This window comes from Papio anubis, chromosome 16 (genome assembly GCF_008728515.1).
Source record: "Papio anubis isolate 15944 chromosome 16, Panubis1.0, whole genome shotgun sequence".
NCBI lineage: Eukaryota > Metazoa > Chordata > Mammalia > Primates > Cercopithecidae > Papio > Papio anubis.
The window spans coordinates 37,911,018-37,938,021 of NC_044991.1; the positions used below are offsets into that span (position 1 = coordinate 37,911,018).

Genomic DNA, 27,004 nt, shown 5'->3' on the forward strand with positions numbered 1-27,004 from the left:
CATGAGAATCAAAACAACATCCTTACTAAGGCAAGTAGGTTTGAGTCTAACAGTTGCTGCACTTCCAGTAAATCATTGTTCTTACAAGTAAGGCTACTTCTAATTTGTCATAGAATATAGTTATTTAATATATTTTTAAGTCATACATTATCAGTTAGAGTTTTAAGAGTATATGTTTACTGTATTTGGCACGGAGGAGATTCTTCTATTTCTTTTTTCATATGTGTTAGAATAGGTATTTTACTGAAAGAATACTAGTCTATGACAAGTTAAACATTTTGGATAAAGACACTAAGAAGTGAACACTCATGCCATAACTTTAAAATGAATTATGACTCATAAACTTTCAGCAGTGGTGTAAAGTGGTTGTTCAACCCTTTTGAAAGGCAGTTTAGCAAAGTTTGCTGAATATTTTTAATATTGGTACCTTTTGACCCAGCGTCTTAGAAGAACACTCCTTTGAGTGTGCTTTCTGATTTAAAAAAGCAGAAACCCCCAAATTCCATCAATAGGGAACCTATGTATACATACACACACACACACACATATATATACACACACATACATTTATACATACAGGTGGGAAAAAAGTTAGAGATTATATACCAAAAGTTTGATAGTGGTTTTATTCAGTTGATACGATTATAGAGCACTTTCATTTTTAATGTTTTTTATTTCTTTAACATCTTAATCTGGTCTAACTTTGTATTACATTTGTTTGTAATCAGAAAGAAAGATATAAAAATGAAAATAATTTATGTTTTTGTGAATTCACAGTCCTGCTTAGTGAAAGAACAGCTCATTGTTGATCCTCACTCTTTCTTCTTTGTGACCTTTGTCAGGTGGATCTCTCCACCCACTGTGGGTTCATGGGTGGCCTTCAGCGCAATGGCAGCACCGGGCAGACGGCCCCTTACTATGCTACCTCGACTGTGGAAGTGATTTTCCACGTTTCCACTCGAATGCCGTCAGACTCAGATGATTCCCTCACCAAAAAGGTAAGGCGTCTCCTCGGGCACCATTCTTAGCTGCCCTGGTTTGTTGGTGAGGTTCTCCTAGGACAGACAAATACAAAGGTAGAACGCATACTGAGATGGTTTCCTCTGAACTCTACGACCCTGAGATTAAGGTTTAGGAAAAGAAAGGGTCTTAAATGTTACTTTTGGATCTTCCCTCCGGTGAATATTACCTGATGGAAAATGACATTTTTGATCTCACAGATTGTCAAAGGTTACAAAGTATGATAACCCTGTACTGGTGGGGCTCTGGGAAAGCAGGTCCCTCCGAGGCTTGCTACAGAGCGATTTGGCAGCATCTGTCAACTTAAGTGCAGGTGCGCAGCTGCCCAGCAGCCCCACTGTTGCCCCTTACCTTTTATTCTTCAACTTGCTCTGTGGCCAGTTTTCCTTAGAATTCAAAGGAAACCTTATCCACCCCTGAGGAACCTCCCCCAGGGAACTTGGCCTTTACCTTCCAACCTGCAGGATGTTTGCCTCGGGCGACCCTGTGTTAAAAGTGAGGAGCGCCTTAAAAGAAAAGGCATTTGACTCTAGGAAGGAAGCCTCTAATCGGATCTGCCTCTGTAAGCTTCCAGATGAGGAGAACGTCTCAGAGCAACTGTGATTTGCACTCACTTGGCCTGCTAGCAGGTGGGGAACCTAGAATTCCCACCTTTCTCTCTCCCTACCACATAAATGCAAGGGACTGAGGGCAGCACCTCACGTGCTGACTAAGGTTGGCCACTGGGGAGTCTACTGTGGTGGTTATAGCCAGACCGCGGTGACAGGCGCAACAAGGATCAGATGTATATTCAGTTATTTCATCAGCCTGTGCCTCAGTTTTTCATCTATTAAGTGAGATAAAAAACACAGCCTATGTTACAGGGTTGTTGAGTGAAGTAAATGAGATAATTCCTATGAAATTATGAAACTGCTTAGCACAGTGCCTGGGACGATGTCTCTGACCATCATCCCTCATTATTGCCCGTTGGTCTAATTGATTCTTTTTTTCCCCTGCCCCATTAGCCAGGTGCTTTATATTGGCAGGTTGGCCTCACTGTACCTGCTTTATTTCTTTATTGCACGGTTTTGCTTTTTCACCACTGCAACCACAGATGTCTGGACTATGTACAGGCATACCTTGTTTCGTTGTGCAGCACTTTATTGCGCTTCACAGGTATTACATTTTTTACAAATTGGATATTTGTGGCAACCCTTAAACAAGTCTATCGGCACCATTTTTCCAACAGCAGGTGCTCATTTGTGTCTCTGTCTCATTTTGTAATATTCACAGTGTTTCTAACTTTATTATTATTATTATTATTATTATTATTATTATTATCATCATCATCATCTCATATGGTGGTCTGTAATCAGTCATCTTTGATGTTGCTATCGTAATTATTTTGGGACACCACAAACTGCCCATATAAGATGGCAAACTTAATTGATACATGTTGGGTGTGTTCTGACTGCTTCACCCACCGGCCGTTTAATAACCCCGTGTGGCCTCAAAGTATTCAAGTGAAAGGAAAAATTGGATGTCTCTCACTAGAAATCAAAAGCTAGGAACGATTAGAAGACATGTTGAAAGCTGAGATAGGCCAAAAGCTAGACCTCTTTAAACATTTACCCAAGTTTTGAACATAAAGGAAAATTTTTTGAAGGAAATTAGAAGTGCTACTCCAGTGAACACATGAATAATAAGAAAATGAAATAGCTTGTTACTGATACGGAGAAAGTTTTAGTGGCCTGAACAGATCAAACCAGCCATAACGTTCCCTTAAGCCAGAACCTAATCCAGAGCAAGACCCTACACTGTTCAATTTTATGAAGGCTGAGAGAGACGAGGAAACTGCAGAAGAAAAGTTTGAAGCTTGTCAAGGTTGGTTCATGAAGTTTGAGGAAAGAAGCTGTCTCCATAAAATGAAAGTGCAAGGTGCAGGAGCAAGTGCTCATGGAGAAGCTGCAGCTTATCCAGAAGATCTAACTAAGATCTCTGATGGAGGTGGCTGCACTAAACAACAGATATTCAGCGTAGTAAAAACAGCCTTCTATTGGAAGAAGGTGCTATCTAGCACTTTCATAACTAGAGAGGAAAAGTTAATGCTTGGTTTCAAAGCTTCAAAGGAACAGACTGAGTCTCTTGTTAGGGCTAATGCAGCTGGTGACTTTAAGTTGAAGCCAGTGCTCATTTACCATTCCCCAAATTCTAGGACCCTTAAACATTATGCTGAATCTACTCTACCTGTGCTCTGTAAATGGAACAACAAAACGTCTGTTTAGAGCATGGTTTACTGAAGATTTGAAGCCCACTGTTGAGACCTACTACTCAGAATAAGAGATTTATTTCAGAGTATTACTGCTCATTGACAATGTACCTCATCACCCAAGAGCTCTGAAGGAGGCGTAATGTTGTTTTTCATGCCTGCTAACAAAATATCCATATTCTGCAACCCACAGATCAAGGAGTAATTTCAACTTTCAAGTCTTACTATTTAAGAACTTTCATAAGGCTATGGCTGCCATAGGTAGTGATTTCTCTGATGGATCTAGCAAAGAACATTGAAAACCTTCTGGAAAGGATTCACTGTTCTAGATGCCATTAGAAACATTCATGATTCGTGGGAACAGATCAAGATATCAACATTCACAGGAGTTTGGATAAAGTAGAGTCCCACCCTCATGGATGACTTTAAAAGATTCAAGACTTCAATGAAGGAAGTCACTGCACATGTAGCAGAAAGAGCAAGAGAATTAGAAGTGGAGACTGAAGATGTAGCTGAATTACTGCAATATCATGATAAAATTTGACTGGATAACGAGTTGCTTCTTATGGATAAGCAAAGAAAGTGGGTTTCTTGAGAAGGAATCTGTTCTCAGTGCCGATGCTATGAACATTGTTGAAATGACAACAAAGGATTTAGAATATTCCATAAATTTAATTAGTAAAGCAGTGACAGGGTTTGAAGAGTATTACTCCAATTTCAAAAGAAGTTCTGCTGTGGGCAAAATGCTGTCAGATACCATCACATGCTACAGGAAATCTTTCATGAAAGGAAGAGTCAATCAATGTAGCAATTTCATTATCTTATTTTAAGAAATTGCCACAGCCACCCCAGCCTTTAGCAACCACCACCCTGATCAATCAGCAGCCAACAACATCAAGGGAAAACCCTGTACCATCAAAAAAAGACTACAACTCACTGAAGGCTCAGATAATCATTAGCATCTTTTAGCAATAGAATTTTTTTTATTAATATATGTATGTTAAGAAATAATGCTATTGCGTATTTAATAGACTATAGTAAACATAAGTTTTAGGCATACTACTTTCCCAGTGCACACACAAATTTGTGTGATTTGCTTTATTGCAATATTTGCAATATCTAAAAAACCTATTGCAGATATGTCTGGAACCAAGCGTATAATGTCTCTGAGGTGTGCCTCTATATGATGGGCAACAGTGCATGTGAAACATCAGAACTCGAGTCATAGCCCAATTACAGACGACTTTCATAGCGATCAAGTGTCTCAGATGTACAAAGCACAGTGTGCATTCAAAAACTCAGCAGCCTTTCCCTCTCCTGCCCCAGCATGCTATAATGACCTCCTGGGGGTGGCAGTACTACAGTCAGAAGCGCTGACCACGTGCTGGTTCCCACAGGTCTTGGAGGAGCTGCCTCAGTGTTGGGTTTTGATGGCTGCCCCTGGCTGTAGAGCTCTCAGCAATGGGAACTCTGCCCTCCAAGAGTTCACCAGGATCTCAGACTCTAGTGTAGCTTACCAGGATCCTAAGCTGGGCTGACACATCTTTTTTATTTGCAGTACATTGTAAATTATTTCTGCTTTGCAAATGTGTCACCATATTCTATACTTTTCTTATGACTGAGAATTATTTTGTTAAAAGATATAATTTTTAAAATATAAAATATTTTTTAAAATTATTTCTTAAGTAAAGTAGGACTGTTTTTTCTTTTTTGAGAAAAGACATGTTTTCTTGTTAAAATGCCAGGCTGTAAATAATGTTCCAAGACTTGGCCTGGTTGAAAGATTCCCTACTGTAATAATCAAAATTCAGCTGATACCTTTTGCAGCTCTAAGATTTAGCATCATTAGTGATAAACTCTCTTTATCAGATGTCTCACAGCTAGACTAAAAATCAGTCACAGTAACAGCAGCCCACAGTTCCTTGTCTTATTCTAACTAAATTGTCCCTAACAGCTTAAAAATGAGCTACAAAATTCTAAAGTGATTCATGCTCTCTTCTGCCCCCATCACGGGGGGACTTTTTCAATTCTGCAATCCGGTTGCAACCCCATACTGAACTCTTGATCCTTCACTGCAGAAATTTGTTAGCTCTAGCTAGATTAGATTTTTCACAGCTAATCTAACTGCTGTAGGGGTTTGCAGAGTGGGGACAGAGCTGTGCTATTGGATTTGTCCAATTCATTTGACTCCAGGACTATAATTGCACTTATGTCTTACAAGGCTTTTATAGCCTCAGGCTGGCCAGCCACATAAAAAACAAATTGGCAGTGATACAGTACGAGTGAAAAGGGATGAAAGGCCCACATTATCAGTCTCCAGGCAGCGCTGTTCTGGCAGGAAGTTTCTTGGTTAATTTACAAATAAAACTTAGATTTTAGGATGGGCACACTGTCAGCTGAACAATGGGGATGTCAGGCCTGACTGTTACTTAGTAAAAGTAGCAGCCGGGCCCACTGTGGAGCAGGAATTCTTCAATCAAACAGACGACTCCTTCTGGAGCCAGCTGGCGATGTAATGCAATTAGTCGAGAAAGGAGGTCAGCCTATTAGGTGTGTACCATGACCAGTGTCACCAGTGGCGTGCAGCCTGGCAGCAGCAACAGACAGAATGGCTTAGGCAAAGGGACTTTAAAACTCTGTTAGGATGAAAAGTTGTGGAGCCGGGATTGATTTCGTAAGACTTAAAATCTGAGCATTTGTTCTGAGCCTGATGAGTCTCCAGGCATTCTGGAGCTTGTTGTGCAGTTGAAGGAGTAGCTAACATAAACACCGGCTCCATTCCAGGAGACTCATCATTCTTCTCCAGTTACATAGGAACCAGATCAACTTGACTTGTATGTACTCACTGAACTCACTGGTGGGTTTCTAATTTGAGGGCCTCTAATCACAGTTCTTTAATGTTCACAAAATTAGGTCTGTATGATGGACTCTTCTTTAAATTGGGCAACACTTTGAGGTGTCCAGAGTATTCTGTATGTTCTGATGTGGTTGACAGTTTGCCCAGATGAATTTTATTTATTTTACCTACCTGTTTTCTTATAGGCAACAGAAGCCATATTTTTGCCCTTTACTCCAGATTTATCAGCCAGTTGTTCCCATGGCCTTAGCTTTTAGTTTTGTGATTTAGCTAATTAAACTGTGACGTATCCAGAAGTCTGAGTCACATGTCACTGAAAGCAGCTTTGAGATGATGAATATATCATATCATTACCACACAAAAATAGCTTTTCCTTAGTGACAGAATTGCCACACTGGGAGGATGGGTCTATTAGTGTGAAACTACCCTCCCTTGCAGTAGTTCTGAGAATACAGATGCAAGTAAAATTAAGAGATACTTAGGTTATGTAATTGAGTAACCCAATTTAAAATGGAAAAGTAACTACAAAATTTCAATAATCATGGTATTACCTCACAGTTAATGTTTTGCAGCTAATACTTGTGGATCAAAAGGAGCTGTCACAGATACTAGAGCACCCACATCGGGTGGTGGCAGCACGTTTGAGGGGTGTTTAGTAATTTTGCCATTAGAAAGTCATAGATACCATTAAATTGTTCTGGACCATCATGACTTGTGCTCAGCACCCGCAGTTTCCATTCAGACATTTGTGCAAGCATTATACCAAGGGACCCAGAGCCACTCTGAAGCTGGCTGTCTTTGCAGGGTGAGGGCCGTAAGTGTGAACTCTGGGATAGCCCCAGTTCTCACAATTGCCTTCTGCAGGTCTTAATTCCCCTTACAGTTCCAGTTAGATACTATTCATATTTCCCTGAGAACATACCTATATTAGGTTCTTGATGATGCTGGCTACCATGTTTTTACTTCAAAAGGACTGAATTTTAGGAGTGTATTGTAATGTCTTTGCATGTTTTATTAAAAAGAAAAGAAAAGCTGTAGCAAATATAGGAATGGAGAAATAGAAAGAGCTGTTCAGCACTACTAGGAGGCCCGGTGTTGTATTTTGTTTAAAACTATGTAAGGGGTTGGCTACACCTTTTGCCTGCTATTCTTTTACCTTTATATGGGAAGGGGGAAGGAAAAAAAATGATGTACTGGGTAATTTTGCCATTAGAAAGTCATAGATACCATTAAATTGTTCTGGACCATCATGACTTGTGCTCAGCACCCGCAGTTGCATTTGTCTCAGAGCCCACATTCAAACACAGTTGAATCGTGCACCCCTCAGTATAGGTACAATGGTATAGGCACAGGTCACTTTTTAAATAATTGGCCGTACAGTCATTCCCAGAACTATGAGAGTGAAGAGTAAACAGGCATTGGAGCAAATGAGCTTCCTTTTGTAGCCTTATAAATAGAAAAGAGGCTATGTTGGGGTCACCTGAGATTTTCTTTTTGTGGTCCAATAGTCTAAAGAAAATTGTATTTATGCTAACACGTTTTAAATACATAGTATTCCAGAACATCTTTTTAAAAAATAATTTAAGATAAAACTAAAAATGTTAGATTTAACACATCTCTATTTTATTAAACTGCTTCTGAATTTAGTCATTTTTAATGTTCATCTGTTAGATAAGGAAGCAAGAAATACTTGTTCGTGGTGCTGGAGAGCATCCTTCTGCAGTTCCATGTGAGAGAACGAGAATCTCAAATTCCCAGAAGATGTCAGAGGACCTTACCAGCCTTTGTGGTTTCAGAACTTCAATTTTGGCCAACATTTTAATCTTTATAATCTAGTTTATTTTAGTCACACTTTGATTCTTTGTCACTTAAATGATTTCGTGTGCAGCTTTCTCCAGCTTGAGATGGTACAGTCATCATGCAGGAGATTGATTAAGGGTGTTCTTACACCTGACAAAGCCTGGGCCTGAAAGAACTCTCAAGAGGTCTTGTTTTGGAGATCTTTCTAGTAAGGCCTCCTCAAAGAGGCCAGGAGTCTGTGATTTGCTTTTGTTCTTTGCAGACTCTTTGTGTATAAGATGATAAAACAAGTGGGCTACACTGCTAAGCAATGACAGTAAAGTAACTTTGGGTGCAGGCTTAGGTAGCTTTGAAACAGTGAAAATGACCCTGAATTGGAAGCCCCAGTGCATGTCCCGGGCCCGCTCTGTCACTGCTGCTGATGCACCCTCGGGTAGGTGGTGCCTGCACCTTCCTGAGCGCCCATTTCTTTTTTGTACGATAAGATGAAGATGATGTCATCTACCTCAGAGAGTTAATGGGAAGATTAAATGAGACAATATGTGTGTACATGCCTTCTATACAGTAAGCACTCTTTAAATGCTAGGTAGGGGTATTCTTATCAGACTTAAGCAACAGTTATTCATTTCCTAAGCAAAAGTAATTTTATACATCTTTTTCTTAAAGGTTTGTCACAAATCTAGTTTCTTATACATTTGATAACAATTGTGTTGTAATGGCTTATGTTCTCTTATGTTCATATTCTTATGTTCATAGTAACCATTGAATTGAGAGTCTCATAAAGCACAACTGCAATGTAGAATAAAAGACACATGCTGTTAAATTGTTTAGAAACATATTCAGCAATACAAAGCATAGGACTGATGCAGGAGTAAAATTCCATTGGAAAATAAATTCTTTCAAAGACTTCAGCCCCATCCAGCTGTAATGTGCCTGCGAAGCTTGCATGCCTTATCTTAGTACCAACGCACTAAGAAGATAGGCTGTGTTTTTATGTACTTGTGCTTTGTAAAATCCTCACAGAAGAACATCAGTGGTGTAGTCTTTTTTGATAGTGAACTTTTTTTGGCCTTTGAGTTTTATAATTCAATTTGTAAGCCATGACCCCTCATAAACTGCTGTTATCACCCTGATTAATAAAGAGCCAATTTGCTTTTGCAGCTTCGTCACTTGGGGAATGACGAGGTCCATATTGTCTGGTCTGAACACTCCAGGGACTACCGCAGGGGTATTATCCCAACCGCCTTTGGAGATGTTTCAATCATTATTTACCCAATGAAGAATCACATGTTCTTCATCGCGATAACGAAGAAACCTGAGGTACGTCGTTTTTATTGCATTGTTGTACTGACTCATACAGCATTTGCCGTGTGATTCACTGTCATTGAAAATCAATGATACAAATATGTTAAAAGGGACTCTCATCCTGTTGTTGAATGTCTTACATGTATCTGAATTATGCATGCTTTATAGGAATTAAATATGAATTGGGATTTTCAAAGAATTTTTCATCATGAGCACAACATTTTGTTATTGTATTACTATACCTCTTTGGAAATTATAATGTCAAATTTATTATTTTGTAAATGTTTTAAGTTTTCTAAATTTTGTACTTTTGAAAAATTGTAACTTGAAATTTTGGGTATGTTGATTAATAATAAGAGTTGAAGGAACCCCATATCACATCTAGCATTTTGTGGAGAACCATGGGTATGGAATCCAAGCTTGCCTGGTGTACAGGCACTTGCCAAACCTCTGACTGTGCTAATGGGGTCAATCCTGCAGGATTGCAGTCATGTCCACAAAGAGGCTGGGCCTCTGGAGCACGGCCCATGTGATGAGTTTCAACAATTGGAGCACCTTGCTGCAGAATCAGTTCAGCCATGTCAATTGGTATTGATCATGGGAAGAGCTGGAACAATCCAATGATCTGTGTGCTGTGTACTAAATTGGCTGCAGTTTCGATCCTTGTCATACCTTTAGTGGTATTTTAGCCATGCTTTATATAGCAACTTGTTTTTGTTTTAGAATTACTAATAGAAGGGTGTTTTTAAAGTTCTTAAACATTAGCATATTAAGCCATCTCTCAAGAGGAATGACTTTGTGTTTTTCAGCTTCATTTTCATTTCAAGTTGTTCTCCTGAAGGAGCTGAAAGTTACGCTTCTGAAAACTCTCTTTTAAAGCTTTGAAATAATAGACAACAGATTTATTGTTCATATTAGGATTTATGACCTAATCTAAAGGGTTAAAGTTGTGAGGATTAAATGAACTAATAAATAGAAAATGCTTCAAACAGTGCATGGTCCAGAGTAAAAGCTACTTAAGTGTTAGCTATTATTCTTCTTCTTATTATTGTTGTTGTTGTGTTGTTTGTTATTACTACTATGGAGAGAGAATACTTAATGAATTCCAGGTTTAACATGCTTATTATTCTCAGAGTAGATGCAGTGTGGGTCAACTCCTGAATTCATAAAAGTCCCATTCTGGCTGTTGCAAAGCCTGACATAAAGGGAACCCTCTTTTCTATTCAGGGAACGCAGATGCCAAAAGTCACTTCATATTAAATATTTGCATCATTTTTTATTCTGATGTCCATGTGCGTAAAGTTTTCGGTTTTGTGTATGAAAATGTCTCTTAGTGCTAACATTTGTATTTGTCCATGAAGAACACTAGTTTAAAGAATTAAACTGAAAATTTTAACATAAGGGAACCAGTGAATTTAGTGACTTGTAGCTTGCAAAAAGAGGAAACGTGTTTCTTTAATATTTAGTATGGATTAATTGGCTTTATTAGCTCATTTTCAACATGGGCCTCTAAAATGTCATTTAATGTCACCTTTATTTTTAAATAAAAAACATACAAGGCATTTTAATTCACTTTATAGAATCAAAAGTGATTTTTTAAAAAGGTAGTACATTGATAATGCATGAATATAATTATTAACATACCTTGTAAACTTTCTTATAAAATGTTTGCACATTTTATGAATTTGGCTATAAATTCTAACAAGATGAATTGAGCAAATCGCTTTCTTAATATTTTAATTCAAAAAGCCTAAAGGGAAGAAGAGAATAATGGCCAACTGGAAATTTAGTATTATCTTTACATTTAAAGTACAAACCATTACAATGTAATAAAATTAATCCAGACATTTCCAGGGCAAGTGTGGCTGACCTTTTGTTCACCAACCACTGACCCCAGGGTGAATGCAAGAGGCTTGCGGAGGGAAAGTCTGTTTGTTTGGCTTCAGTCCCTGGTATTTAAATTGCATTCCCTAATCAAATGAAAAGGCTGTCCTCTCTATCAGGTTACAGAATCCATGGCAACATTTGGCCTTTTATATCCATAATGTTAGCCTTTTTGTTTGCATCTAAGTAGAGACACCTGGAGCAATGTTAACATTAACCGATTTAGCATTAATAGCTTCATTATATAAGAATTTCTGATCAGATAGCTGTTACTTTTGTTATATTGCTTCAGCTTGTATTGTTGTCATTTTTTATCTCCCTGCTTGGCAACCAGGCAATGATTTGCAAATTTTTTTTGTCTTGATTAATTAAGCAATATAATTATCAGTAACCGTGATGCAGTCTTTGCTCAACAAAGCTTCTGAGAGAAAACAATGGTAAGTCTGTTAGTATGAATGCATTCCACGCGTCCCAGATGCATGAGGATATTATGGACAATGAGGGGAAAGGCCGCCTGTGAGCGAGGACAAAGGGTGCCACGCAGACTCGACACACTGCACATACCGCCAGGGACATGCTGCGGGCTCCCTGGGACACAGACGCCTCGTTAGATTACAGCTAGTCAGCAGAGATTAATTCTCAGCCATTTGGTGCAATAATTTACCCATTCCCCAGCCTTTTAACTAGTGTTCCTTACTGTGGAAGGGAAGGCTTTGTACTCAAAAGGTTTATTTAACCTTGCCTACTTTTAGGGATCTCCACCAAAATCATTAATTTTTTCTTAGAAATTGTAATGACGCAGCTGCTTGAAGTTAAGGAATATTCCTTTTGAAGGACAGGATATGCATAAGTTTCCAAAATTGTAGGTAGAGTCAAAGGCATTCTTCTAGCACCTGTATATTTCATCTGAGTATAGTATGACTCTGTGGTCTAAGTACATTTATTTTACTGTTCTCTGGGCAGCCATGCTTCTCTAAGAATAATTTTAATCCTTTTTTGGGAGAGAGAAAAAAAAAAAAACCTCATCAGTACACAAAAGTCTTGCTCATTGGATAGAGTCATGCATATTCAAAGTGTACTTTCATTCACTCGGCCTCATTAATAGCGTATGTAATAATGTAGGGCTATTTGTAATACAAGCTTACAGGCAGCATTGCTTCCAAGTCCTTTGAAATTTAACATATTTCGCTTTTTCATTCCATACACCTCCCTTAAATATACAAATTATGTGCCTGGCAGAATCCGCCTCCTCTTAATAATACACAGCATTTGTGAAATGGTATGTTGAAGAAGTGTGGGTGTGCTTGTGTGAACGCATAAAACCCTCTCATCTGAGAGGGCCTGTTCACTTCTTGAGCTTTGGATTGAACTTCTTTTTTTCATTAAAAAAAAAAAAAATCAGTGTGCTTAGCAGCATCATTCCATTGTTGAATTACTTTTAAAATAAGTCCATCTCCATAAACATTGACACAATCGTTCTTTGGTCATAGAAAAGAAATGTGTTATTGTTAGTCTTATGTTTTTTCCAGCTTTTATTACTAAGTCAGCAGTCAAGGAAAGAGTTGCATATAGAGTAGAAAGTGAGTGATTCAAGGGGTTTGTTAAAATGCCCGAGTTGTTCTTCAGAAAAGTGATTCATAGAGCCTCCACACTGCAGTGAGTACCCACGCTGCTTTCCCTCCCTTTCAGTATCTGGAAAGTAACACTGGAGTTCAAAATGTTTGCCTTTAGAAATTTGCGAAGGTAAGTTTTAGTGGTTTGGGCGTGTTTGTTTCCAGGCATAGTAGTGACTGACTGGTGACCGGTTGACCAGAGGGTAGATGTTGAGAAGCAGCCTTGAGCAGGAGCAGTTGAGACAAGAGGAAGTTTTGGTGAAGTGTCCTCCTCTTCACCTCAACCAGAGTGTCCCTTTTGTAAATGGAAAACATGCCAAAGTCCTCTGAATTCTGCTTACTCAGCCCTGGTACACATGGGCATGGAGAAAAAAATGATAGTGATTCAATGATTTCTGAAAAGCACAGGATGGAAAGTAGTAAGACAGGAGATGGGACCCCAGAGTTATGTTTCTAAGCCTACCGCAAGATGGTAGGTATCTTGGGCAGATCTTTCCATTTCTTTGAACCTTAGCTTCCTCAGCTGTGAAGTGCTGGTTGAGAATCAAGGCTTCTCTGTAGTCCTTAAAGGGATTCTAAATACCTTTTTTTTTTTTTTTTTGGATCCTTTTGTTCCTAGCTGCCCGCACCTTTCCTTAAGTAATCCTGACTATCCCCAGAGCTTCATGGAAGTAGTCGCTGGCTCTCTTAAAGGTTCAGCAGCTGTTGTGAGTGAGTGAGAGTGTGTGGGTGTGGGTGTGGGTGTGGGTGTGTGTGTTCGTTCGTGTGTTCGTGTGTGTTCATGCATCCCTCTTCAGGGTGACATCTAGCCCAGGACCTGTACCTGGAGCAGGTGCCCAGAAATGCTGGGAAAAGGCTGATGTGCCAGAATTTACAAGAGCATTTGCACATGGGAGGCTGAGAGGAGCCTAGGATTGGCACTGAGTTTGAAAGGAAGTCTTTTAAGCTTACTAGTGTGACCTCATGGTATAGGGAGAGTGTTTGACTTTGCAACATGGTTATGTAAATTTCTTTCTTTTCATTTTATATGTGCAGGTTTTCTTAAATATTTATCCCAATCACAGCCAACTAACCTGTTTAAGATTAAATCATGCCCTTTAAAATGCTCTGGGAACTTCTCAGGGACAATAAATTGTTAACCTTTGAATACACAAAGAATTATTTATTTAGAAAAGATCATTGAAAATACCAAACAACCAGAATGTACTAAAATAGGTTATTAAATGGATTACTATGTTATGTTCTGTTCGGATAATTTATTATTATTGTTATTAGCATTATTTTTAGTAAAGGAATGACATTGAGAACTATGTGAAAAGGCATCTGTCATTTGCAGATGTTAAATTAAAATCAAATTTCTTCTCTAATTCATTGCCACTTCTAATTAGAGGAATTCCCTAGATACAAGGGATTTGTATTATTCCTTTTGTCCAGTTTTTGAAAGACTGAGTCACCCACGAACAGTTGCTGAAGAATACTAAAGAACGTTTATTTATACAATAAGCCTTGATACAGACGGAAGAAAATCTATAGCCGACTATTATTAGCTCTTAGCCGCTATTTTATCTTTCGCAACAATTTGGCTTTTGAGAATTTCTTCTCAACTGATTTTCCTCAGAAGTTTACGTTATTTCCCCTTTTTTAAGTTGGTCTTTGCATATACATCATCTTCTTATTTGCTTTATCTTCTCTCCTTTGGCCAGCCAGAGAGCCAGCCTGTGTAAATGCATACCAAATGGCAAATGGTAGTGTAAGAAAGCAAGGCAGCTCTCATTCTCTGCCTCTGAGCTACTCAGTAGGAAGGGCCTTTTGACTCAAGAGACAGCAGGCTCCCCAGACCCCTCAGCATTCAACTGCCTAAGTTCCTGCACACAGGTGCACACAGTGTCAGCCACTCAGCCCAGCAAGGAGGATGGGTGTCTGGAACACACAGAACTTTTCTGTGAAAAGGAAAGAGCACTCATTGCCCCAGAATCAGAGAATTTATCTTTACAGTAGTAGTTTCTGTGCAACACTTGAAACGTATTAGTTTGTTGTTGTTGGGTTTTTTCCTTTTTTTTTTTTTTTTTTTTTTTTTTCATTATTACTTTCATTACAACTCCACCTCGCCAGTTACTGGACTGCTTTTAGTATAAGCCATAAGAGGAAGTACACTTATTTTTTTATGCAGAATATTTTTTAAATAAACTCTTTGAAGTGAGGTGTTACTAAAGATAGATGGAAGAAAGGGTTATTCTTTCTTATTATTTCTTATTTGTACCTACTCTTAGACTATGAGTAGGTCCTTCATTTTCCTCTTTGGAACTGAAATGCCTGTGTTTTCTACCAGTACTATCTTAGAGGGAAAGCTCATTATTAAATCACTAGTAGAACTAACAGTCTCATCCTTCTTTGCTCCCATTTGAATTCTCACAGGCCCGACTGCTTCCTCTGTGCTGTAGATACTGATATCAAAACAGTTTTGCCCAATCTTTGCAGTTTTTAGATCTTTGTGTTTTAATTGTGGAACATTTTTCTCAAACCCACCAAACAGAACTGTGGAAGTGGAAGAAGGTTACTCAGGACCCCAAGGCCACTCCCTTCACCCTTCCCCTGGCCTTTCATGCATCTCCATGAAGCAAAAGACAGATGGTCACGAGAGGCCTTATTCTAGAAATGTCGAAAGGGGCAACAGATTTGGTTAATGCCCAGCAATCAGTCCCTTGGGAACAGGAGTGCTTCATTCAGTCAAGCAAGCAACATCTATCCGTTGAGGCTGCTTCATGCCAGATACTGTGTCAAGGGTTGGGGGTCCCACTCTCCTGGAATCTAAATTTTAGTAAGGGAGATGGCCACTAAATAAGTAAATAAATGGTTGAGCCGAGACTCTTTTATAGGAATGGGTGTTTCAAAGAAAGTAAAGCAGAGTGATAGAATGGGCAGGAAGAAGGCTGCTTTAATTCAGATAGGGAGATGTCTGGTTTCCAGTCAGCATGGAGGAAGCTTGGTAGTCATCACTGCCATCCTCACAGTGAAGGTAAGTTTTAGTGATTTGGGCATGTTTGTTTCCAGGCATAGTAGTGACTGGCTGGTGACCGGTTGACCAAAGGGTAGATGTTTAGAAGCAGCCTTGAGCAGGAGCAGTTGAGACAAGAGAGACTGTATCAGGCAGATATAGAGAATCACAGCTTATCAGAACAGAAGCCCAGTAGCAGAAACCTCTGGGAAACCAATACCACAATAGGAATACTTAAATTATAATTCACTCATTGCAGGAGGCTTAGTGTGGACAAATCTGAGAGTTAAATAGAGTCAAGTGGGGCTGGCTTGTAATCCCTCACACTTTTGTGAGTTTTACCTCTAGGATACCTACCAGGTTCTCACAGTAAAAACTGGAGGAAAATCCCCTCTTTGGCAGAAAAAGGGAGAAAGCAGCCATTTGGAAATACAGTTGACCTTTCAGCAACGTGGGTTTGAACTCTGTGGGTCCTCTTACACATGGATTTTTTCCTCAACCAAACACAGATGGAAAATATACAGTATTTGTGGGAAACGAAACCCATGTAAATGGAGGGCTGACTTTTGGTATTTGTGGGCCAATTGCAGGAATTAAGTATGCTTGGATTTTGGCATGCACAGGGGTGGGGCATTGGTTCTGGAACCGGTCCCCCTCATATACCTAGGGATGACTGTATACCCAAAGTATGTTGTTCTTCATAACAAAGTCTGCCCTCAAGAGAAACTTTTTTTTTTTTTTGAGACCGAGTCTGGCTGCCACCCAGGCTAGAGTGCAGTGGCACAATCTCAGCTCACTGCAACCTCTGCCTCCAGGGCTCAAGCAATCCTCACACCTCAGCCTCCGGAGTAGCTGGGACTAAAGGCATATGCCACCATACCCGGCCAAGTTTTGTATTTTTTTGGAGAAACGGGATTTCACCGTGTTGCCCAGGCTGGTCTCAAACTCCTGAACTCAAGTGATCCACTCACCTTGGCCTCCCAAAAGTACTGAGATTACAGACATGAGCCACTGTTCCCAGCCAAGAGAAACTATTTTAACACAGCCTGTCTGGCCTGGGGGAAGGGAAACACTTAACACGAACTCCCTTTAGTCTTCCTATCTCATCTAAGTTGGGATTGGAAGGAGACAAGAAAACAAAACTGAGAAGCACTTTTGAAGGTCACAGTCCAGGGGCACAGGCTCACTGAAAGACTGAGACGTAATGCTAGGACTATAGAATGCTTCCTCTTTTCCATACCCAACTACTATGTCAGGAGGGCTTTTGTATAGTAACAGGGAGTACAGCTGAAAGAACTGCACATCCTAGATCTTATTCAAGAAAAGTTATGTAAAAAAGCCTAGAAATAACATGGGCGGTGAAAGCAAGGTCATCCAAAGAAATTTTAACCTCTGACATGTACAGCTATAGAAAACAAGAAGCACGGCCTGTTAGCCAATTAACCATAAAACCCCACATTTGAGGCCTGATTACTTCAGTTCATTTTACCCAATACATCATATCCAGCTTTCAACAAAAAATACAAGGCATACTAAAAGACAAAATAAACAATTCTAAGAGACAGAGCAGGCATCAAAACCAGACTCAAACATGGCAGAGATTTTAGACTAATCAGATTGACAATTTAAAATAACTATGATTAATATGCTAAGGATACTAATGGAAAAAGTGGACAGCATACAAGAAGAGATGGCTAATGTAAGTAGAGAGATAGGCACTCCAAGAAGTAATTAAAATGAAATGCTACAAACCAAAAACCCTGTGACAGAAACAAAGAATGCTTGATGGGCTCATGAGTAAACTGGGCATGGCCAAGGAGAGGAATTGTGAGCCTGAGGATGTGTCAGTAGAAACTGTGAAACTGGAATGCAGAGGGGAGAAAAGGTTGAAAAACGTCTGAACAGAACTTCCGAGACCTGTGTGACAATCACAGAAGATGTAACGACATGTAATGAGAATACAAGGAAGAGAAAGGAGAAGAAATTTTGGAAATTGTCATGGCTGAGAATTTTTCAAAATTAATGACAGATTCAGGAAGCACCAGGAACGCTAAGCAGAATAAATATCAAAGTGTCTACACCTAGGCACATACAAAGCACAGAAAACCAAAAACAAAGAGAAAATCTTGAAAGGAGCCAGAGGGCTCCTATGCTGGCACCAGTAGCTACAGAGGAGCAAGGGTAATAAATAGGGCTTCTCTTCAGAAAGCAAGCAATCAGGAAGAGAGTGGCATAATATGTTTAAAGTGTTGAAGAAAAAAAAACAAAACACTAACCTAGAATTCTGTATCCAGAGAAATTATTCTTTAAAAGTGAAGGAGAAAGACCTTGTCAGACAACAGTTGAGGGAATATGTGATTAGGAGACCTGCCTTGCCTTTCCTTCATTGTAACAAAGGAAGGAAGGAAGGAAGGAAGGAAGGGAGGGAGGGAGGGAGGGAGGGAGGGAGGGAGGGAAAGAAAGAGAGAGAGAGAGAGAGAGAAAGAAAGAAAGAGAAAGAAAGAAAGAAAGAAAGAAAGAAAGAAAGAAAGAAGAAAAGAAAGAAAGAAGGAAAGAAAGAAAGAAAATTATGTAAGTCATAAAGATGGACCCACCTAAAGAAGGGAGAAGCTTTAGAGAAGGAAGAACTACAAGTAAAATGAAATCTGTTTTTTTATTCTTTTTTTGGGACAGATTGTCAGTCTGTTAACCAGGCTGTTAACTCAGCCCTTTTCTTATTCTTAATTGATCTAACAGATAAAATTATGTCCCAGATAATAATAGCAGCAAGTATTTCATGCTTATAGCATATGGATAAGTAATAAATGATAGCAACATTATAAGGATAGGAGGGAGGAATTGGGAATACTCTCTTATAAGGAACTTCCACTACCTGTGAAGCAGTATAGTGTTGTTTGAAAGTGGATTTGGGTTAGTTATAAATGTATTTTCAAACTCAGGGCAACCACCAATAAAACATTTTTTATATAATATGCTGAGGCAGGGGAAAAATTGACTCATACACAATTCTCACTTAAAACTAGACAAGGCAGCAAATGAGTGGAAGACCAAAAAAAACAAAGAATAAGGACAATGAATAAAATACATGTCAGTGGTCTTAAATATATCAATTAAAAGAGACTGTCAGAGTAGGTGCCAAAGAAGCCAAGACCCAACTGTTTATGTTGTCTACAAGAGACCCACTTTAAATATGAAGATACAGTTTAAAAGTAAAGGAATGGAGAAAGATATACCATGCTACCACTAATCAAAGAAAGCTGGAATAACTATATTAATATCAGATGGAGCTAACATCAGAGCAGGGAAAATCATCAGGAGTACAGGGGACATTACATAGCAGAACCTGCAAGGCCACAATGAGGAGTTGGCCCAAATCCTGAACTTGATGAACTAGAGCAGGGGTGTCCAATCTTTTGCCTTCCAAGGGCCACATTGGTAAAAGAATTATCTTGGGCCACACATAAAATACACTAACACTAATAATAGTTGATGACCTTAAAAAATTGCAAACAACAAAAATCTCATAATGTTTTAAGAAAGTTATGAATTTGTGTTGGGCCACATTCAAAAGTCATCCAGGGCCACATGTGGCCCATAGGCCATGGGTTGCACAAGCTTAAGCTATAGCAAATCAGTTAGCCCCTCTAGCCTTCATCTCTTGCTCCATGAAGTAGGCATAAAGTGCTGGCCTCATGGGGTTGTTGTGAGAATTACATACTGTACATTGAGCACTGAGATCAGAACCTGGTCCAGTAATTAGGGGTCATAGTCATTGAGCTCATCATCAAAAATGAAATGTTCCTGGACTTTTAAACCCCTTGTCTATGATTCTTTTGTTATTTTGTCTTAATCTTGTAATCCAAAAATATCTATTATGTATATTATTTTCGTCTCTAATCACTAAGAATCATTGACTCTAAAGGCATCAAAAGAGAGTCACTTATAGGCCCAAATAAGTGATGAACCATCTGTAAAATATATTCATGGAGATGCCATACTGTTCCCATATTGACTTTCTCACTATTTGGAAATCCCTTTCTGTGTCTGGCTCAGGCTCTGCAAAATAGAATATAAATCTGTCTTTTCCCACCTTCAAGAATCTAGCCCAAGCCCAGTGAACCATTTCCTGAGCAGCCTCTCCTTAGAGAGTGCTGCTTTGCTGGTGCTACATGGAGTTATGTGTTCTGGAGGATGGTGTGTGGCCTTCCCCTTCACACATCCCACCCTGAACCATAGAACACACAAGAAGACATTTAGGATTGAACACAGTTTACTTTTCATAAAATGTTTATAAAATGTTCAGTGCATGGACTCCTTGATGTTTCTGGTAAATAATGTGACTACTATTGTATTTCCCAATGGGAAAATGATTGTCTTTTGGTACAATATCTTAGCAGATTTATCTGTTATCCACTTTGACATCTCAGGCATAAATACACAAGTACAAACACATCCTCTCAATTCATAATCCCTGTGGAATTGTGAATTTCCCAGAGGGGGAATTGAATCCTAAATCTCAGATGTGAAGAGAGCATTTTAGGTTGTCTGTTCTGACCTTTATGCAGGACACCCCTGACGGCATCCTTACCTGTGTGTTTGTGCACCAGCATCACTGGAGCACAAGACTAGCTCAAAGTCCACGTAGCTCTCTGAATATCCAGAAACTACTTTTTTCCCCCTTTTAGCCTCTCATTTTTGTCCTTCATTATTTCCAGTCTGGCACTTTATTCTCTCATTATTCATTAGAACTTCTTGATTGTCTGAGATTTACTTACAGGATCTGGTTAGAAATGTGGGAAAAACATATTGTTTGTAGTTCTAATGAAATACCCCCAAGAAATTCTGTTTTCCTAAGTCTGTATGCAGGATTTAGGGTATTGCACATGGTTTCCCTGACGCGTGAGGTCAGTGCTTTGTTATTGGCAGATCACCAAGAGAAGACCTGCCCTGTAGTATGAGGTTCCACAGGTCTCGTACAGGTTGAGCCTTGATGGACGATCCTGATGCCTTAGTGATGAGGAAATTTTACCTTTGGCGCAGCTGGGGCCAAGCTTCTCAGGATGACCGTCCTTGGCCAGGTGCTTACATGGAAAGCAGCTCTGGTCTGCTCAGCCCAGTGGCAACCCTCCACTTGTCCATTCTCGCATGTGTGTAGAAACTTTCACAGTTTCTTTTCTTGTTGGCTTCTTCACCTAAAATTATTTTCTAATTCACTGTTGCAATATTCCCTACCAGTTACATTGATCTGTTTTAGAGATTGTGATCATGATTGCAATTACTATTGACTTCACAGACCCTTTCTTTCCATCGTTCTGTGATGGGCACTGGTATTTCTCTCCAGGTATAAAAACATGTACTCTTTCCTACCTGACTTTACCATTTTGGTTTCTGGCCACCTAATTTGTGAGGAACACCCAACAGATCTGCAGCCTTTCCAATTCCCATCACCCACCAGATCTTATCTCCTACTGACACACAGTGAGGGTGCCTTCAGTTCAGCCTTTCCATTAAGTAAAAGATGGGAAACTTACCTGGTGCTCTGTATTGCTTTCATTTGGATGACCAGGACATGAAGTGGGTAGATGAGCAGGGGTGGGCAAGTACAGCAGTGCAGAATCTTTCGAGCAAGCTGATAATTTCTGCAGGGCATTTCATCAAGTCCCATATCATCTGGCTTCCCACACCTGTTCTTCAGCCTTTTCACTTATCTCCATGCATTTCCGTAAATACCTATTCCAGAGCTTTCCATTCTTCTCAGATCCAGTCTAGGCCTCTACACCTGCCTCACTTCCTTTTGTGGCCCTACCTCTGACTTCACTTTGCTCTCAGGAATCCCTCAGGAGCACTGTGCAGCCCTTTGCCATGTTCTATCCACAGTCTTTCTGTTTATTTATCTGTAATACTTTAATCATTAACTGTAGGCACAGCATTCATATAAACCAGCTAGCACTCAGCTAAATTAGAATCTCTTGAAATGCCCTTTGGGGAACCCTGCCCTAGAAAAGACAGCCAGACCCACTTCATGTTTTCATTCCTATTTTAACATTTGTCCGGAGTGCTCCACTCTTCTCACCATGAATCTCTGCCAACACCCATGGTCATGACCACCTCCTACATGAAGCCTTCTATGGCTTCTCTCAGCTAGAAAAGAACTCTCTGTAGCTTCAGAATATTTTATCTGTGTCCACCCTAAAGCTTTTTTTCTCTTTTGCCTTCTTGAATACATAGTTTTAGCTCTGCTGCAAACTACTTACAGTTCAGAGTCTCAATTTTTTCATGTCTGTATTCCCCCACAGCCCTTAACAGAACTTTGATCAAATGATGCAAATGAATAACTGTTAAATAGATGACATGTGAAATCTCTGCCCCTTTTGACCCAGAAAGATTCACTGTAGTCTTTAGAATTTTCAGACAAAGTTTTAGAGTCTTCTGAGTATTCATTTTTCCCAAAAGCTATATCTTCTGGTATTTTAGAGAACTTATTTATATAATACAGAGATAGGAATGTAGGGAAATAAAAATTCTGTTTTTCAGAAATAAACCTTACATTTCTCTTAAGGTTTTTACATGTATCTCAAAATTGTATTTTTGTTGTTGTTGTTGTTGTTGTTTTTTACCTTGCCTCTCAGTACTATTGCAACACACTTTTGGGCATTTGAACCTTTTAGTCACTCTGTGAGGCCCATAGGGCAGACAGCACTGCCCTTGTGCTCCATACATGTGTGTAGTTGATGTGAGTGTAAATAATTTATCCAAGAGTACTTGATTCTGGTACCAAGTCCAGCATCCTGAATCCCAGTAGACTGAATCTCTTTAAGAGTAGAGAGGTATCAGTTTTCACACCTGTATGCAAATGCTTTTTATATTCTGTATACATATCCTGTGTTCACATTATAGGTATATGTGTGAAGTCTAGGAGAAATTTGAATTCTAGACCTTCGTATTAAGTTACCCACCTCTTCCATGATAAAGGCAGTGCCAAAAATCTGGACACAGAAATCAGTCATATCATTGTTATGAACACAATACCTGCAGTTTTTTAGCAGAATGAGTAACTGACCAAACTGGGTAAGTTAAGCCACGCACATTCTTCATTTGTCGTTTTCAATGTGACCTCCCTCTCAGCAGTATTCCAATCCTGGAGGCTGGAGGTTATCTGTGAGGAATCGGGACAGAGTTCGGTTGTTCATTGCCCTGCTTTGAACAATCAAGATGTCTGCATTGCATCCTTGAAAGATTAATCCCCACAAATCAAATGGGTATTTTCAGATCATTTTCTGTGTCCCAAGGATTCTTTTTTGTCCTTGCTCCAACAACTGGGCATGTCCTTGTGCTGGCATGCTGGCTAGTGTTGCAACATGGACTTCAGTGTCATCACTTTGCTGCAAAAGGCTTTCTTTGCTTTCACAGTATCTTGCCAAGAAGAGTCTCTGGATATGAAGTGTCTTCATCTGGACCCAAACCTGAGAAAGATAAATTAATTTGGGCTGCACCTTCTAGGTGTGTGCCTCCCCTGAGCACTGTACTTGTTTAGTCAAGGAACACATGATAGGGGCTCCACATGCAGCTCCTAATCTGCAGGTGGTAAGGAAATTCAGTTTGTCTGCAGTCGTGGAAAATCTTGTTAATCCCCAGGCTTTGGTCATCATGCTAGGAGAGGGCACTTAGGAGTCACTCAGAAACTTTAGGTGTTGTGAAATATACACGCTCAGCAGGATGAAATACCGAGATAAGGTTCTGTTTAGGACTAATACTTGATGTCGTCTTCCATTAAATTTACCATTGAGCATGGGATCAGGAGTGAGTGCTCCATGAGAACCCTTCTCCAACCACTTTGTACAGCAGCAGCACTGTTTTCCCTGGCAGGATCACTCACCCTGTCTATACTGGAGCCTCCTTTACTGCCTCAGTGTCCAGTGGTCTGCAGAGCCTAAAATACCTGACCATCAGTTTCCACTTCCCACTGAGAATACTGTCTTCTTCTAGGAAGTACTTAAGTACTAAAGTACTCCTTAAGTACTAAAAACTAAAGTCAGAGACTATCATCATAGGGATAGGAAAAAAGGACATAACATATCTTATGGGTCAGTATCCCCAACTTATGGGAGAATATATCCTAGTTAGCTTGGTGAATGAGTTTTCAGCAGTCATCAAACAAGCAGGAGGCTGTGTGGGTAGGCCCTCCTGGAACTCCACTGGTCCCATGTACCTTACTCATACTGTCACAGGTTGGGATATATCTTGCTATGAGGTAAGGCAAGTCCCTACCCAGTTCTTCTTTGGCTTTTTTAGTCAATTTCATTTCTATAAATGTCTCAAAGTCAGCTTGTCAAGATACATACATGCAATGCATTAAATCAATAGGTCAATCTAGGAAGGAAAGTCACAGCAATATTGAGTCTTCTAGTCCAACAACAAATCTATCATTTCATTTATTTATACTAACATCTCTGAATAAAGTTTTGTAACTTTCTTTATACTTTCCTTGTTAGATCATTTTATATTTTTATGCTTTCGTAAATAATATTTCCTTTTCTAACCATTTGTTGCTGGTGGACAGAAATGCATTTGGATTTTTGGTGAATTTACTCTGTATCCGTTGACTTTGATAAACCCTCTTACTAATTCTGACCATATGCCATAGATTATTTTGGAGATTCTGTGAGTACAGTTATGTCATCTAAAAAAACGACAGTTTTACTTCTTCCTTTCTAGTTTGTAATCCTAATATTTATGTCTTGCATTACTGTATTGGCAAGGATCTCCAGTGCAAATGTTGGTAGATGTGATGTAGGGGGATATTTCATTTCTCCTTCACAGTCTCCCACATCAGGTTCTCAATGTTTCACTATTTAGTAGTTGCTCTGGAATACTGTAGATATTCTTTAACAGATTAAGGAAGTTCCCTTCTATTTCAGGATTGCTAAGAATTTTTTTCCTTAACTGGATTTTGAATTTTATGAAACACTTGTTTAAATGTCTTTTGAGATGATTACCCAACTTTTGTCATTCAGTCTATTAATGTGGTTGTATACAGACTGATTTTACTGAAAATTGTGTTCTTGGGATATACCCGACTTGGTCATGATATTGTTATTTTTGCCCATTATGGAATTGGCTTGCTAATATTTTGTTAGGGTTTTTGTATGCATGTTCATGAGTGAGATTGGCCCCTCATTTTGGTATTAAGATTGTACTAGCCTAATAAAATGAGTTTGTTTTCTCTTTTCCTATACTATGGAAGTTTCTCCAAAATAATAGTTATTTGTTCTTTGAAGATTTTATAGAATTTGCCAGTGAAGGCATCTGAGCTGGCTTTTCCTTGTTAAAATGTTTTTTTCTACTATGTTTCATCTACTTTAAAGCTCATAGAATTATAGCTTTTATATATCGTCTTGTGTCTGTGTTTGCTAAATTTTGTTTTTCTTCGCATTTGGCCATTTCATCTAAATTTTCAAATTTATAGCATAAAGCTACATATATTTTCTAAGTATCTATAGTTGGATTCCTTTTTCTTTCTAATATTATTTATTTGTGCTTTTTTTTTTCTTGATTCACCTTGCCAAAGAAATGTCAATTGTATTAGATGTTTTTCAAAGAACCAACTTCTTTTTTTTTCAACTTTTATTTTAGATTCCAGGAGTACATGTGCAGGTTTGTTACCTGGGTATATTGCATGATGCTGAGGTTTGGAGTATGAATGGTCCTATCACCCAGGTGCTGAGCTTAGTACCCAATAGTTAATTTTTCGACCCTTGCTCCCCTCCCTCCCCCTTCTACTAGTTCCCAGTTTCTGTTGTTGCCATCTTTTTATACAATTTTTGTTGTTAACTTTATGTACATGAGTACTCAGTGTTTAGCTCCCACTTATAAATGAGAACATGCGGTATTTGGTTTTCGGTTTCTATGTTAATTTGCTTGGGATAATGGCCTGCAGCTGCATCCATGTTGCTGCAAAGGACATGGATTTGTTTGATTCTTTTGGTTTTTCAGTACTTCTTGAGATGGGTGCCTATCTCATTGTGTTGCAGTCTTTATTTCTTTGTAATATGAGCATTTGATTCTACACTGTCCCTGTAAATACTGCTATAAGGTATAAGTTATAATATCTGCTAGTCTTATTTTATCAGTTAGCTTGACATATTGCTAAATTTCCATTTCAATATTTTGTTGACCCATGAGTTATTCAGAAGTGTATTTCTTAATTTCTAAACGTAGAGGTTTGTGCCAATTATCCTTTTGTTGTTTGTTGTCGATAGCTTTTTGGGCACAGAATATGGATTGTAAAATTCCCACCCCTTGAAATTTATTGAGATTTGCTTTATGAACTAGAACAGAGGCCAACAAACATTTTTTGTAAAGGGCCAGATAGTAAATATTTTAGGCCTTGAGTCTGTCACAACTAAATAACTCTGCCATTATTGTGCAAAAGTAGCCATAGAAAATGTGTAAGTGGGCCAGGCACGGAGGCTCATGCCTATTATCCCAGCACTTTGGGAGGCTGAGGTGCATGGATCACTTGAGGCCAGGAAATCGAGACCAGTCTGGCCAACATAGTGAAACCGCGTCTCTACTAAAAGTACAAAAAAAATTAGCTGGGCTTGGTGGCACAGGCCTATAGTCTCAGCTACTTGGGAGGCTGAGGCACCAGAATCGCTTGAACCCGAGAGGTGGAAGTTGCTGTGAGCCAAGATTGAGCCACTGCACTCTAGCCTGGGCAACAGAGTGACACTCTGTCTCCAAAAAAAAAAAAAAAATGAAAGTGTGTAAGTGGATAACTCTGGCCATGTTCCATTAAAACTTTATTTATGAACTGAAATTTAAATCTCATAATTTTCACATCGCAAAATACTCTTTTAATTATTTTCCAACTATTTACAAAGTAAAAAGCATTCTTAGCTTGCAGGCCATACACAAGGAGGTGCCAGGTTGGAATTAGACCCTGCTGACTGTATTCGTGGATCCTTGGCTGAGGATATGGTCAATTTTAAAAAGTATTCTGTACATGCTTGAAATGTGTTTTCTGCAATTGTTGGGTAGAGTATTTTATATGTTTCCGTTATGATGAGTTTGTTAGTTGTCTCGTTCAGATCCTCTGTATTCTTGCTGTTTTCTGGAAAACGTTTCCTTGGAAATATATTAATATTGAAAAGGACACAAATTGTAAGTGTACAGCATGATGGATGTTTTCAAAGTGAACACACTTGTGTAATACCACCCCAGATCAAAATAGAGGATATTGCCAGCCCCCAAAATTCTCACTTGTGCCCCATCTCAATCAC

At 39.1% G+C, this 27,004-nt stretch overlaps 1 protein-coding gene and 1 long non-coding RNA gene across 9 annotated transcripts in view; one reads left to right on the forward strand and one right to left on the reverse strand.

Moving 5' to 3' along the window:
* Window positions 1-27,004, forward strand: part of RALGAPA2 (Ral GTPase activating protein catalytic alpha subunit 2) — a 320,907-nt gene that overhangs the window by 205,828 nt on the left and 88,075 nt on the right. For all 8 annotated transcript variants that reach the window (XR_004178987.1, XM_021921290.2, XM_021921288.2 and 5 more), the window contains 2 exons: window positions 843-998; window positions 9,087-9,245. Coding sequence is in view for 7 of the 8 variants with exons in the window: in XM_021921290.2 (XP_021776982.1) it covers window positions 843-998; window positions 9,087-9,245 (315 nt within the window). In the remaining variant the exon portion in view is untranslated. The remainder of the gene's footprint in view (window positions 1-842; window positions 999-9,086; window positions 9,246-27,004) is intronic.
* On the reverse strand, window positions 604-25,547 carry LOC116270779. Its single transcript, XR_004178989.1, has 2 exons — window positions 21,254-25,547; window positions 604-1,055 (listed from the first exon to the last, which is right to left on the reverse strand). It is a non-coding gene; the product is annotated as an uncharacterized LOC116270779 (long non-coding RNA).